We start from the raw sequence: 15,108 nt of genomic DNA, 5'->3' as shown, positions 1-15,108 counted from the left end.
TAACGAACGTACAATTTGGGGTATGCAAGGTATGTTGCAAAAATAAACTTACATTTTTTCTGTAACGTTTCCTCCAGAATAGCTCCAGGATTGCTTGTTTTGAATTCGTGGAATTTAAAATTTTCTTGCACAGAAAATTAGAGACCTTATTTTTATCCGTCTTTGGTAACAGTGTACCATTTATTGTAAGTGATTAATCTTTATGTGTGAGCTTAAAGACATTCATGATGCCTCTATTACAACATCGATGGCTCTTTTAAAGTGTATAATTCTGTCATGACATCATAGCTTTGAAGGTTTTTCTCATTTGGGTTTTTGCGCACTGCGAACCCTTGGTTTGCACTGCACTTAAGACAGTTTGAGAGTTGTCATTTTTCGCTCAGTTCAAAGCTTGCACAGGTATATTTCTCAGTCTGTTTTGCTGTGAACCTAGCAACGGCATGAGGAATGTTAGTGACTGGCATTTCCATGCTGGCATATACAGACTACAGCATAGTTGAAAGAATCGTGAGAGCAGCCAGCATGAAAAATTTATGCAATAAGAAAATTGCAACTAACTCATTTAAACAGCGCATGTCATTTTATTGGACATAGGTACATGTATAGATATTGGATACTTTCAACCACTGCAAGTTTTTATACCAGTGCTTGCCGCAGCCACCACAAGAATTTCTAATAAACAGTGTTTTAGGGCACTCTTTTGTTCCACAGTCCAGGAAAGTTTTGCGAGACCCATTGTTCCAGCAAAATGCATTCACCTTTTGAGGTGGTTGTCTTTATCAGGCAGCGGAGAACAAAGACTGTGCTTGACTGTGAAGTACAGAAGAGGTACACCTGCCAGTGTTTGGTGTTTCCATTGTCTATTTAGCGACTTGGAGATAGCAAGCTGAGAAAGACAAAGGCCGGTAAGACCAGTTGCCACATCAGTGCTCTTCTGCGAAAATATTTTCTGAAAGCTTTGTTTTAAGAGAAGTTCAGCTCTTGGTTTCATGCTGACCAATGGTGAACACTGTTGACGAGGGTTGATGTTTGGGCATGTTGGTATTCTATATTGCTTTTTCATTATATTTTTTCTTGGTGAATGTTCCTTGCAGTGCATGCTTCAATTTCGTCATTGGGTTTTTTCGGAAGTAAATCTGTTGAAAGTTAGCACCTATTTTGTGTGCACAGTCTTTGTTTGTCCATTGTGCCTTTTGCGCTACAACCTATAGTACTGAAGCAAAACCGGTTACGAGTTAGTCTTGCTTATGATTGCCATCACAAGATTTCTGCTCAGCTTTCATTCACGGTAAGAAATCAAATTATGGTTTTGTGACTCATGCCAATTTTACATACTATGTCACTTGGTGAGCTGCAGGCGAGCTTAGCTGTAGGTGTTTATATATTTATACATACCTACAGCTCCCACATTGAGGCATTGTTGTAGATTTTTAAAGATCAGGCTTGTATCATTGAAGGTCTCTCCTGTGGCTTTGAATGCAGTTTGAGTGCCCCGAGGTTCCATTGAGCTACAAGGGAGACCTGCTGCTGGCGCTGAAGTACATGCCGCCGGATGTGACCAGTCGCAGCATCAAGCAGGGTCCCGTGCGTGGCTCCCTGCACGTGCTGGTCAAGGAGGCACGCAACCTCACGGCCACGCGCTCAAACGGAACCTCGGACCCCTTCTGCAAGAGGTGCGCATTTTTATTCCTTGCTGACTGGGGCATCCTGCAGGGCTTTGGCAGGGAACTACTGTTACAGCAATTTCTAGTTGACCCGGGGCTTCAGTGCAAGTGGGCAGAGAAAACTGTCTGTCATGATTTGTAGCCAAGTGCACCTTAAGGACACAAGGTAGGCTTAACTGGGGAAAAGAAAGAACAGGTTTTTGGTTTCTGTCAATCTCAAAGGCCAAAAGTTTTTAGAGCATTGTGATTCACATGTTTTTCCACCCTTTACTAGAACCCAAAGAGTCTGGCTTTCGTATACCCATGTGGCAAGCAGGCACATCTGTCTTCTTTAGTGGCTGTGCTTTCTTGCATTTCTTCAACAAAAAATAATTCTGCTGAAAGCAGAATGGCCAGTTTCCTAAGCTGAGGTGATCCTTGAACAGCGGAGAGGCAAAGAAAAGGAGACTCATGATATAATTTATGAAACACTGGCATATCTTTACTCAGTGCTCTTCTGACCTCGTTTGAGGCATGCTATTTCTTCACTCCTTTTTCATTGTTCTGAATTTTTTTTTTTCTGCTTTTGGCTGGAGACTTCAAAAGCATGCGTAAGGCTCTGGAAATGTATTCTCTCGAGTGGTGAAGAACAATGAACAAGAGACAGTAAAATACAACATATGCTAGATATCAACTGTAATTTTACTTTGGAAAGGCAGGTACTTATACCCATCATTTGCTTGTTGTACTTACGAGTGCTAGAGAAACAGCATTTCAAGACCAGTCACCAGCTAGCCCACTTGCATGTATTAATAAGGCTCTTGGCTTCCAACAGCGACCCTCTGTCACGGGCTGTGTTTTGAAGAACCTGACTTTTGGCATGTGTACAAGAACTAGATGACTAACCAGCTTTTTGCGACAAAAAACTCCCCCTAATCATTTCTGCGTGCCATAAAGTTTGTTCTTTAGCAACCAGCATAGCCTAGCTTCTCAAGAGATGTCTCCATAGGCAAACCCAAAATGCCAACAAGTCCTTTAACCACGTCGCATTGGAGCAAGCACCAAAGAATGTCTTCCTCAAAATGCACATCCCCAAATGACGAGCTTAGGTAGAGCTCTCACGTTGAATGATGGCCTGAGCTTGCTTCCTGAATTCATTTAGGATATAACTGGGTTGCTACATTGTGATATAGCTGGGTGAACTGCTGGCAAAAGTACTGATGCAGAACAAATCACAGAGGAGGCCAGAGAAACAAAGTGACAAGCAAAGCAGGGTAAAATTGGTTCTGGTATGGCTGGTGGCTACTAAACAGATGTCTGAGTGCATGTTGTTTTTGGCAAAAAGTAGAAGCTAAGCACATTGCTTGTCTTTTACCTAAAATATGTCATTTTTTTTGCATTTGATTTATTATTAGGGAAAAAAGAAAACAGAAGGCTGATTTTTTTTTTCTATCATTATCCACCAAGAAATGCAAATCTACCAAACTAGAATGGTACATATTTGCACAGTATTTTATTTTTCCTACAAAAGTTAATTCTCGAAACAGCAAAAGATTAAGGTTTTGCAAGGGAATTTTAAATAAGTTGTGAATATTTGCTACAAAGTTCTGGTTCCATAAAGGAAAGCAAAATGGGGAATAAAATGAAGCAAACTCAAGTAAGCTGTATATAGTAGTGACAGAGAAAATGGTGGTGTACATAAAATATTTCACCCATTAACTTAGAAGCTTTCCTTTATTGCAGCATATCATAGTGTAGCTAGCAGAATCCCTTTCCAGGTACACAAAGAAGAAAACAGAATACCTGTTGCTTAGGAAAGGAAAAAAATCTTTTATTGGCAAAATTTGAGAGACTCTCACTAAAAGTGACAAAAATATTAAAACAAATCCAGTTGGAAAATAGGAGAATAGAAAATCTAGAATATATGTTTTTGATGATAAATCCAGGCGCTCACAAACAAGGACACAGAGGGGACACAGTGCTTACTCGCAACTACAAGAATTTTTATTCAGAGGCTTCTATATATATACTACAAAAACCAAAACAAACCCAGAGTAATCTTGTTTTATCTGTTACTATGGCCCATAATATATGTTTTATCTGTTACTATGACAAAAATTACTATTCAGAGTTGCAGTATGCTTCATGGTTTTTCGCACACAGCTCTTTAGGCTACTGCGCAGTGCAGCGCCAAGGGTGGGACCGTGGGCCGTCCTGCTGATTACTGTGTCCTGCACTGCTGGTAGTACGGAATCATTCAGAGATGCTCTGAAAACAGTGAATATCCTCGGAAACAGCGGAAACGAAATTTAAACTGGCGCCTGTCGATAGTTCATGCTGAGAGGAGCAGTCAACTCTCTCCCTCATAGCCTGAGTCACTTTGGGACATTAAACCCCCATAAACTAAACTTATTCAGTTCATTCAATTTAAATGTTGGTGCAAAGTGCCCCATCCTGAGCAATCCAGGCTGCTTCTGGACATGTAATGCCATTCATTATGTTGCAAAAGGCCTGTACTTCACTTTCGGAACCGTTTCCGTTTGTCAGCTGCATGAGGGAGTATCACGAAACCTGTCAACATGAAACCTGTCAACATGGAGCCATCGCGCAAGCTTCGTGCTCAGGATAGCACCCTCTTTTTGCATTGACCCTGTTCAGTAGTGACAATGTTCTTGTGGTTTCACAATGTTGACACTTTACTCAATAGTCTTGGTACGAAAAAAGTTCCAGCAACACTAGGATAAGTTGATCCAATTTTTGTTTTTGGTTTTTATCAGTTTTCTGGCTTTTTGTGTCTATGTGGCTAAAAGACACACCTAGCCTCGGAAATCCGCATAAAAGAAAGCAACCTTGATGCCATTGCAGTTTGCATGTGAAAATGACCAGTGATGGCTGTACCTACATTTCATTTTTGGTATTTTGCAGATAATAAAAGCTCTGTTTTCAGTTAAAGTAGCACCTTTATCATTAGAATGCAGTAATCTTTCAATACAGACCAGTTTCGGTATGTCCTGACAGTTCCCTTAATTGTGCTCGTCAATGAGGCGATAAATTTTCTTCATTTTCCTTCTCCTATAATTTTTCTGCACACAGCTACCTGCTTCCAGACCGGACCAAAGGGAGCAAGCAGAAGACGCCCGTGGTGAAGAAGTGCTGCAACCCCAAGTGGAACCACACCTTTGTCTATCCCGACGTGTCCCTGGACGAGCTGAAAGACCGCTGCCTTGAATTGACCATCTGGGACTACGACAAGATCACCAGCAATGACTTCCTGGGTGGTGTACGGCTTGGCCTTGGGACAGGTATGTTACTCAATGCCTCATAGTTGAGGATGTCTCAATCTAGGTCTCTCAGCCTCTTTGACCTCGGGGAACTGCACTAGCTTTCAGAAGGTGCTGAGGAGTCTCATGTGTCTTGGCTTCTATCTCGCCCTGGCTAACCTGCATGCAAAAAGGAGCGCGCAAATGCACGGCCACTAAAAAAAAAAATGTAGAATTTCAATAACAAGGATTGGCTGTATTGTGAAAGTAACTGCAGTAATTACAGTGTGGTCAGCCCCAAAATAAAGTGGATATAACGGTTATTGTGGGGGAGGGGGCTGTGCGGATTCAGGTGCTCGGGGAACCAAAAAAGCGCGTCAAGAAACACAGTTTGAGAAGCCCATATCTGGATCAGTGAATACACATATGACAATTCTTATTTGATTCTAGGGTTTGATATTTATTTATTTATTTATTTATTTATTTATTTATTTATTTATTTATTTATTTATTTATTTATTTATTTATTTATTTATTTATATGCACTAAAGGCCCGAGAACTCATTACTTGATGCGGGGTTGAGGGGTGCATAAAAAAGTACAATACACAATATATACACATACAGCACAGTCGAACACAAATATATCAGACACGAAGGGAATCGTGAAATAATGAGATATATTTATTTATTTTACAATACTGCCAGCCGCCTTTTAGCGGCCAAAGCAGGAATCGGTAGAGTACAGTGTATTAGCAAACAGGCACGCACGTGGTATACATTGGGTTGTGACGGAAAAATAAACAAGAAAAGATACATCAAGATAATTAAATATTTGATGAGTTTATGACCTTGAAGTGAGGATAGATTGCACCCATGCTAGTGACACGCTTCTTGCGACAGCATGGCTCCCGCTGGTGTGCTGGCAGCGCATCGCTTGTTAGGCATTGCTGGTCTAACCTACTTCGCATCGAAGCCACTGCGGACGGTGCCTTGGAACTATTCACTGCCTATCATAAGGTGTCTAATCCTTTTACCAGTACGCTATAAATTATTAATCACTGATTAAATTTAATGTACAGCTGGATTCCGCAACACCTTTATAGTGAAGCTTGCCACGCGATAGCTGCCGCTTCATTTAGTTAGTTAAGTTGGCTTCACCACATGACAGTGATGTGGTGTAGAAAATGAGTCAGAGACTGAAAGCCACCCTAATTCACACCCCACATTCACCTCACTACGCCATTTTACAGCACTAGCGCTGCCAGCAGATACCCAAGGCTGTGCACTTGATCCGTCTCCGCGCAAAAAGAGATGGAAGAGCATTTTTAGGAGAAGTGCCACATGCAGGAGTGGCACTTCAGCTCTGCCATTTAAGAGGCTTTTAATTGAGCAGTGAATTGAGATGCGTCTGAAATTTTGGGTACTCTTATACATTGGCTCTATGGGCCATGTCGCGGTGCCTCAAAAAAGTCTGAATAATCAAGCATGTCCGAAAAATCAGCGGTCCGAGTTTTCGGTTGGTGGCTGTATTTTGCGACGGGCTCGGCGCCGATTGAAGCCTTGAAGCTTTCAAAGAAACTAGGCTTCTGAAGCTTGCACAGACTGAGCTGCAGAACTCATCAACACCACCACCAAGTGACTTTGCTGAGCCCTCAACATCAACAGCGAGCAGACAAGCAGCAGACTGCTAGTAAATGGGACAACGCTGACAAACTTGCAATGTCACCTGGAAGACATAACCGCGAACCAGGCAACATTGATGAATTTCAGGGGTATCTTCGAGAGGCAGTTTGCAGGAGGGATGAAGACTCTTTTGCGTACTAGGAACGAATATTGCTGGCCTGTGCAGCATGGCTGTAAAATACTTGGCTATACCGACAACACAAGTGCAAAGTGAAAAAATTCCTCCATGGCTGGAAACATTGTCATGGCCCGATGAGAAAAGCTTTCCCCGGATCATGTGCAGCAGCTGCTTTTATTGCATCAGAATGTGCACTTCTGCACATCTTTGAATAAATTTGTAAGTATTCGATATTCAGGTTTTTTTTTTTTGCTTGATTGGATTCAGTATTTTATTTCATAGTTACTGTTCAGTATTCACACTCCTACTTTATTGTTCTTCTAGCAATGTTCAGGTAACCTTATTGGCCGGTGTAATTTGACTGCCTCTCCTAAGTAATGTCAATGCCCTCATCTAGTTGTCCGTTACCAGCTCGATGTGGTTTCCATACAGGTAGTCTCTAAACCACGTTACACCGAACACGATAGCCAGCCCCTCCTTCTCTAGCTTGGAATAGTTCTTCTCGGCTTTCGTGATCTGAATCGAATCCTATGGGGTAATCAATGCCACCCACTATACGCGATAGCATGGCTCTCATACCTGCTGCTAATGCATCACACTCTAAACAAAGGGGCTTGTTCGGGTCAAAATGCACCAAAGTTTTGCATTCTTTACTGCCTTCTTGCCTGTGTCAGAAGCCATGTGCTGCTGTTTGCCCCAGAACCGCTTCACGCAGTTCGCCAACAACACATATAATAGCGCCACTAAGGTTGACACGTGTGGCAAGAACTTGCCATAGTAGATTAAAAGGCCCAAGAAAGCTTTTAGCTCACTCACCAACGTGGGTTCTGGGGCGTCGAGCAGCGCTGTGATGTTATCGGTTTTAGGCCATAGGGTAGGCAGTTGCTATCAATGCAGTACCCGAGAAACATAACTTGCTCTTGCCGGAACTTGCATTTCTCATGCTTATGAAGCACGCCGTGTTCCCTCAGACATTGTAGGACTTGCTTCAGGATCTTGTAGTCATTTACCTTTTCAGCCACAATAATGTTGGCCAGATAGACCTGTACCTTGGGAATCCCGCTGAGCACGGCTTCCATGCATTGCTGGAAGTTTTCCAGCACTGAAGACACCCGGAAGACTGGTCTGTTGAAACAGTATAGGCCCTTGTGCATGTTCAAAACAGCTATCTCCTTCGAGTCGTCGTCCAGGGCCAGCTATTATAGGTGTTTCACAATCCAAAATTCGCAAATATATTGTCAACCCGTAGCAGCGGATATTGCTCCATAATGATCGCAGCATTTATTGTGAAACGGAAGTCACTGCACAACTACAGCCGCCCATCCTTCTTTACTACAGGCATGACGGGTGTGGCCCATTCTAATGGTATCACCAGTGATAGCACTCGTTCATTGACTAGCCTATCTAGTTATTCTGACACCATTTGCTTGAGCGCATACAGCACCGTCTGAGCTTTACAAAACCGGGGCCTGGCATCTGCTCTCACTGTGAGGTGGACCGGAGGTCCTCGGAGCGAAGACATTGTTGTATCTTAATAACAGGGTTTCCAACCTTCTATCTATGGTGTCAGCCTGTACGCATGCCACACCATTGGCAGTGAGTGCTGGCACGCTCCCGTATTGAAGCGTCGGATAGTGTCATGGCAGCAAAACGTCAGCCCCAGGCAATCAGTGATGACCAGTTCAACCTGTAGTGTCGCCCAACCCAGGGTCACAGTGACTTTCAACTTTCCAGCGATTGGACGTGCACCCTTGAAACATGATAGCTTCATTGTTGTTGCCTGCAGTCATGGCCACTCACCTCGGTGTTCTCTGAACACTGCCCGCGGAATCACACCCACAGGCAACCCCGTGTCTTCTAACTTTGTGAGCAGCACTCTGTTCCAACATATTTGGCGCTGAATATTCTTAACGTGAGCGCTGTTTGCCACTTGATGTGCAATTAATGTGTGCAAAGCTTCGCAGTCTTCAGAACTATCTTGTGGGCTTTGAGGAAGTGGGTATGTTTCTCGCCTACCCTCAGTGCCTTCGTCCAACGCTCTACACATTCGGGCTTAGTGGCTGCGCTTCCAGCACTGATGGCATGATGTTCTGAGCTGACAGCAATCATCTGCTTGGTGTGAGGAAGCACCACATCAGGTGCACGGCCGGTGCTGATCGTGAGGCAGCCCGCTTGGGTTGCTAGACTTTGGACGTGAGCGAGCCAATCAGATGACATTGGTTGTGCCTGCCGCCTGGGAGGGTAGTCTCTGCATGTGCTGCGCATTTTCCGCGGCAGCCTCAGCAGAATTTGCGAAGTCTTCTGCTTCCTTCAACGGCAGCGAGCTGTGGGTCAACAAGTGATGTCTGATGTCTTCATCCCGAGCACCATGTACATGCAGTCCTGCAGCATACGGTCCAGCATGTCGTTAAAATTGCTGTCTTCAGCCACTCAACGAAGTGCAGCTGTGAAATCCCACTCTCTGTCACCTTTTGCCTGTGTGCGCATGAAAAGCCGGTAACTGGCTGCTGTTTTGTTGACTTGCGGCTCATAATAGCTCTGTAGATGCTGGATGACATCACTGTATTTGAGGTCATTGACACTCATGAGGTGGCACCATCCTGGAGTACCTTGATAGCGCTTTTGGACAGACAGCCACCAGAAGGGCTCGTTGTTTCATCGTACCTGTGATTTCTTATGCCTCAAAATACGCTTCTAAACATACTTTGTTGGCAGACCAGCCTCCTTCCTCCTCGGTGAATGCGGGCACTTACCCTGGCGCCATCGAACTGCCTCTGCTGTTGTGCCTCAGTAGCCGCTCTTAAGGGCATCCCTTTCAAGGGCAGTCATATCTCATCCTTGTTGCCACTGTTGTGTTTTGAGTGAACATCTCTGTAAAACAAGTGAAAAAGCAGGTTTTACTTCTTGTGTGCCGTTTTTATATGCAATCGTAGTGACGCCACAGGTAATAGGTAGCATGCTATCGCTTGCGTTCGCGTCACGGGAATTGCTGCCTGCTGGCGGTTGACGACATGCTTGCATGACGCAGCAACTTGAAATTACGTTTTTCTGCTGACCTAAATGCCTTGCTTTTCCTCTGGTGTGTTCAAAATAGCACCAAGGCAATTCTTGCAAAGGAAAATCTTCAGGGACAAAATGAAAGGACAAGTAACCAAACCGACATCGGCAAGACCGGGGGCGGAATTATGGACAGATCAAGTCCCAAACCTGTCACAAACAGATCCATTAGCCTGCTCCTATTCATAGATTTTACCACTTTCAAAAGCGCTGCTACGGGGGACACCGAGAGAAAGAAAACGAAGGACAAGCGCTACTATCAACTGAAGTTTATTGGAAAAAACACATAAGGTTAAATAGCTCACACAAGGCAGCCAGCAGCGCATGCACCTCCGCTCAGAATGACAAAACGAATCACTGTGTCGAATTAAGATACTGAATTTCACAATCGTGGATGACAGCAGGCATTTCATATTCACAAAACTCCGACATGTGCGTCAGCACACCATCTGTTGTCATCCACGATTGTGAAATTCAGTATCTTAATGCAACACAGTGATTCGTTTTGTCATTCTGAGGGTAGGCGCATGCGCTGCTGGCTGCCTTGTGTGAGCTATTTAACCTTATGTGTTTTTTCCAATAAGCTTCAGTTGATAGTTGCGCTTGTCCTTCGTTTTCTTTCTCTTGGTGTCCCCCGTAGCAGCGCTTTCGAAATTTTTAAAATGATGTACCAACTCGCTCAACTGTCCGTGTTACTCCTATTCATAGAAGTATTTGCCAATCCATGCCGACCAATAGTATTGGAGCTTTGTGACCGTTTTATGACTGTTTTGAGAGTGTGATCGTTCCGTAATTTGACCCCAGAACTATGTTGGTGTGTGGACAGTAACAGTGCATGACTATGTACAGGAATTCCTGGATAGAACAAGGTTCCAATTTTTTTTCTTGATTATTGCTTCATATGCATGAGTGCTTTGTAAATTTTGATTAAAACCAGTTGACATTTGGCGTCATTGATGCCTTCTGTATGTCTTGTTGTCATGCTTGCCCTTGTTGGCTCTGCTTTTGCATAATTGAGACTGCAGTGAGCTGCTAATCTGGTTGAAAGTTTGCTCTTCATTTGATAGTAATAACTGTTGTCAGTATTGCTGCTTGAGGGCCTCTCTGTGCCCACAGCACGAAATTAGGCTTTTCACGGCTTTGGCCAATCTGATTTCTAGGATATACATAGCGTTCTTCAAGGGACCGGGTACTATTGGCGATGAGTACAAAAATGCTGGCATATTCTGGCAGATCATTTCCTAGGAGGACAATATCAAGGGCAGAACATGTGGCTTTGACAGGAATTTATATTTGAAATTGGCAAAGGAAGTCGGGCCAGAACCAACGGTGGCAGTCAGGCTACGTCGCCCAAAGTGGACACACTATATTTTATGAATAGGACTGTGTGCAAAACAGAGGGTTACTTTTGTTGCAAGAAAGTTCAAGCACCTTAATTTTTTTCTTCCCCGCTACCAGCCACGGTGTCTTGCACAATTTAACCCTGCTTTTTCATCATCTGAAAGCATTTTGAAAAGGCAGACTGCCACTATTCTGACAGTGATGCTGCCGTCAGCAGCACGGCTACTGGAAAATAAGAGTGTTGCCTGCTCTCGTCTTTCTAAGTTTTTATAGTTGTGCTATAACTTTGAGTATCTGCCATGTGCTATATGCACCTTTCATTTTCTGCCTCTGACAGGAAAGCTGTACGGACGTGATGTGGACTGGATGGATTCTCACGGTGAAGAAGTGACCCTGTGGCGTTCGATGCTGGAGAGGCCGAACCTCTGGATTGATGGATCACTGCTCCTAAGACCCACAATGCAGTCCAAACGCTGAAAGCATAGGAGCCAACTAGACTGAAGGCAGAGGCTTCACTTCATCCTGCCTCATCATTCACATGCCAGCCTCATACCACCTACTGCCAGAACTGTGCGTGAAACAAAACAGACATTGCGTTTTCCAGCAAGAGTGCTTGGCGATGCAGTGTTCTCTCTGTCAAGAAGCCGCTGCCAGACATTTGTGTGGTGGGCAGTTTTTCAAACAAGGGCCCGGCTACCTGGAGAAGCCAAAGCTGCCGCCAGTGTACATATAGGCAAGACTCTCTGCTCAAAATGCAACTGTACATCTAAGCAAGTGCTCCATAACATGCATACACACATGCACGCAAGTTGTCTCTCTGAAACAACATATCAGATGCGACTGCATTTAAGTTGCCGTTAACAGATACATTTTATATATATAAATATATATAAAAATGTTTGGAAAGGCTTCATTTACGCAGTGTTGAAGAAACTGTAAATAGCCATTGTGAAACTTGTTGGTTTAACACTTGCTCTATAGTTGTTTGCCGTTTCATACCACTTTGACCGAGTCATGTTTCATGTTGTGACTTGCTGCTAAATGCCATCATGTTGTTGTAGCCTGCTTTCCAATTTTCTTCCTGTCCTCACATTTCTGTACTGCTTGCCTGTTTAGTGAATCTCTGTTCAGAAATAAGCTGCATCGCACTTGCACCCACTGGTCCAATTGATGCCGAGTCATGAAGACTGGTGTAAATGTGTGTTGTTTCAATATTTATTTTTATAAACGTCATATATATATATAGTATATATATACTATGGTCAGAAAGATTAAAGACAGTGAAAACTTGTTTCTTCACGTATGCCTTCAAAACGACTTACTGTTGCATTCCTCCTCCAGGACTGATGGAGTCACTTGATCGTTGCTTCACCCCCTGCAAGGCCATTTCTTCAACGACCTTGTATCTTGCGATAACGAGCGATTTTGTTCTCTGCTTGTAATTTTATTTCTTCAAACATGTACATAGCAGCACATGATTAATAGACTATGTCATGTTTACAGATGTAATTCGCAAACAGGTGTCAGAAGTGAGATGGTGAATTTGAGTTTGGTCTATGTGAACCCAAGGTTGTTGCTTGCGCATCCATTTGTAAATATGATACAGATCTATACAGGAGGTTTTTTTGGGTATGTCAGAGTAAGCGACATGTTGCTCACGTGTTTCTGTTGATGCACAGCATGAAAACAGGTAACAGCATGTGTGTGTTTGACTCGAGCTTCTCTTGTGTCATTTTTGAAAACACCCAAAGTGTGTCACCTACACTCTGCCTGCTGTTTTTTTCTTTCTCTCTCTTTTTGAGATGACCTTATTTTAATAAAAATTACTATACGAAAATTTTGGTCTGGGATTTTCTCTGATTGATGACCAGAAAAGCATGGCCTAAGTGCTAATTTTGATTATGATTTCAAGTCCGAAAATGACAGTGATACTAGCATACAGTGAGATTACATGTTGAACCTTACCTGCACGTTGACTTGGTGATTGATTTTTGTCCAGAGGTCAAGAAATCTGTTTCCATGACAACAGTTTTTGGCCTCTGCTATTCAGCATGGGAAGAAATTTTCATACTTGTGCGCTTGCTTTGCTCTTCCAAAGTGCACCTTTTCTGTGTCATGGAGTAAAGCTTTTATACTCATTACTGAGGGGTACCCCACAAGTGGTACTGGTGAATGGGTAATAAACAGAGTTTTCTAACAAAATAATGGGGCTGTGCATGCATCCTATGGTATAGGCACAATCTTTGAGATTTAGTTGCAAAGTACTGCTAGTTGAAAAACATGTTCATTGTAGGAACACTGGGAAAAGGTATGGGGCCCAGGGCTTGAAATATATGTGCAGTGTTGTCTTATAGTTATGATTTGAACATTATATTAATGTTTAGAAGACTATATTAAAGCAATGTTTACTTGGAACATTGGACAAATGTTTTAGATACAACATCCCACGAAACACGTACTTCTATAAAACGTCTTCAAACAACTCCAAACATCTAGCAACGTCTAAACTCTAAATTGAAATGTTTAAAAAACATCTCAGCAATGGAGGTTTATCCATTAACATTTTAAAAACCTACTGACAAAAGAGGTTTATTCACAAACATTTTAAAAACATACTGAGAAAAGAGGTTTATTCGAAAACGTTTTAAAGACTTCTCTAAATATATATTTTCCATGCAATGTTTTAAAAATTTCTCTTACGAGAAGTTTACTCGTTTTAGCGAGGTTTTTTAACAGCAATTTGCTCAAAACGGGAACGATTGACGCCTAGTGCCATCTATCTGAGAAATTATGATGCACGTCTACCCATTGTCGAGCTACACTCACTCAGGAAACATCTCAAATAGAATTTGCTTTGTTTGGGGGGCCAAGGTGCGCCTAGAATTCGGCTTGTGGTGCGATATGGTAACACTTCAATTAGTAATTGCATGTATACAATGTCTACCTATTATTTAATTGTGGTTTTATTTCTATACCAACACCCATGGGGTCTTTTTGCCTACCAAATTAGGTATGCAACTGTCCCAGGATGGGTGCCCCTTTTAGTAGTATATATAGCAGAACGAATATATAGATTATAGTTGGCACTACAAGTTTCAATGCAAGATGTGCTGTTTTCTAGTTGCTGCCACAGGTGGCGCTCTGATCTCAGGGTCATAGCGGACCCCACGAAATCTAGTAGCGTGATGAGTAGTTGCTGCCACAGATGGCGGTGTGATCTCGGGGTGGTAGCAGATCCCACGAAATCTCGAAACGTGATGAGTAAGAGCTAACGCTCTTAAAAGCATGAGCACTAAACCTGATGAAATCCCACTGGTTGTTTCTAGCGGGTTCTAAATATTTAGCATACTGATCTTATGCCTATAGGCTTCATATAAGCAGGCATTTCCACAAAATAAAAATGTCTAAATATGTTCTTAACCAGTTCTGGCGAAGAAGTTTCCTAGATCTTTTTTGGCGGAGCATTAGCAAGCATATAACACCTTTTTGCCTCATTGCATCACCGTATACTTTTGTAGACGTTTGTTATTACACGTTGTGTAGCCCTCCTTGTGTTTCGTGGGATGTAACGCATTTTAATTTTTAACGTCAAGTAACGTTACAATATAACATAAAGCGTTACTGCAACTTCAATAACATTTTTATAGCATTATTCTAAAGTTCGATGCTACCTGGGTAAGTGCGCGCCGAGATGAAAATGGGCGGAGGCAAGCGTACGTGCAAAGACCCCTATTTCGCGTGAAGATTTCCTCAGAAGCGGAAAACGCTCAAAGAAATTGCGCGCAGTGGAGATAAGCCGCCAGAGATATGAGCCAAAGGAAGATGCCACGAAGCGGCTGCGGGCATAAGCGCTCGCAGGAGCATTAAGCCCTGGACGGAAAGAGCACGCCGGCGCGGCGATAGAGGCGGGAGGGCAAGCTCAGAAGCGGTTGCACCTGCAGGACTGAGCGGTGGCGGCAGAAGCGGTCAAGTCCAAGGCGGCCCACCCGTGAACGCACACTACC

At 43.1% G+C, this 15,108-nt stretch overlaps 1 protein-coding gene across 5 annotated transcripts in view; it reads left to right on the top strand.

Annotated features, from left to right (window-relative positions):
- LOC144098769 (uncharacterized) overlaps positions 1–12,941 on the top strand; it is a 413,922-nt gene extending 400,981 nt beyond the window's left edge. For all 5 annotated transcript variants that reach the window (XM_077631635.1, XM_077631633.1, XM_077631634.1 and 2 more), the window contains 3 exons: positions 1,483–1,673; positions 4,737–4,945; positions 11,442–12,941. In XM_077631635.1, the coding sequence (XP_077487761.1) occupies positions 1,483–1,673; positions 4,737–4,945; positions 11,442–11,581 (540 nt within the window). In that variant the 3' untranslated portion in view covers positions 11,582–12,941. The remainder of the gene's footprint in view (positions 1–1,482; positions 1,674–4,736; positions 4,946–11,441) is intronic.
- Positions 12,942–15,108: the final 2,167 nt, after the last annotated feature.

The sequence above is a fragment of the Amblyomma americanum genome, chromosome 7 (assembly GCF_052857255.1).
Source record: "Amblyomma americanum isolate KBUSLIRL-KWMA chromosome 7, ASM5285725v1, whole genome shotgun sequence".
In the NCBI taxonomy this organism is placed as follows: Eukaryota; Metazoa; Arthropoda; class Arachnida; order Ixodida; family Ixodidae; genus Amblyomma; species Amblyomma americanum.
Note: the sequence above shows the minus strand (reverse complement) of the source record. Positions and strands in the feature narration are given on the sequence as shown.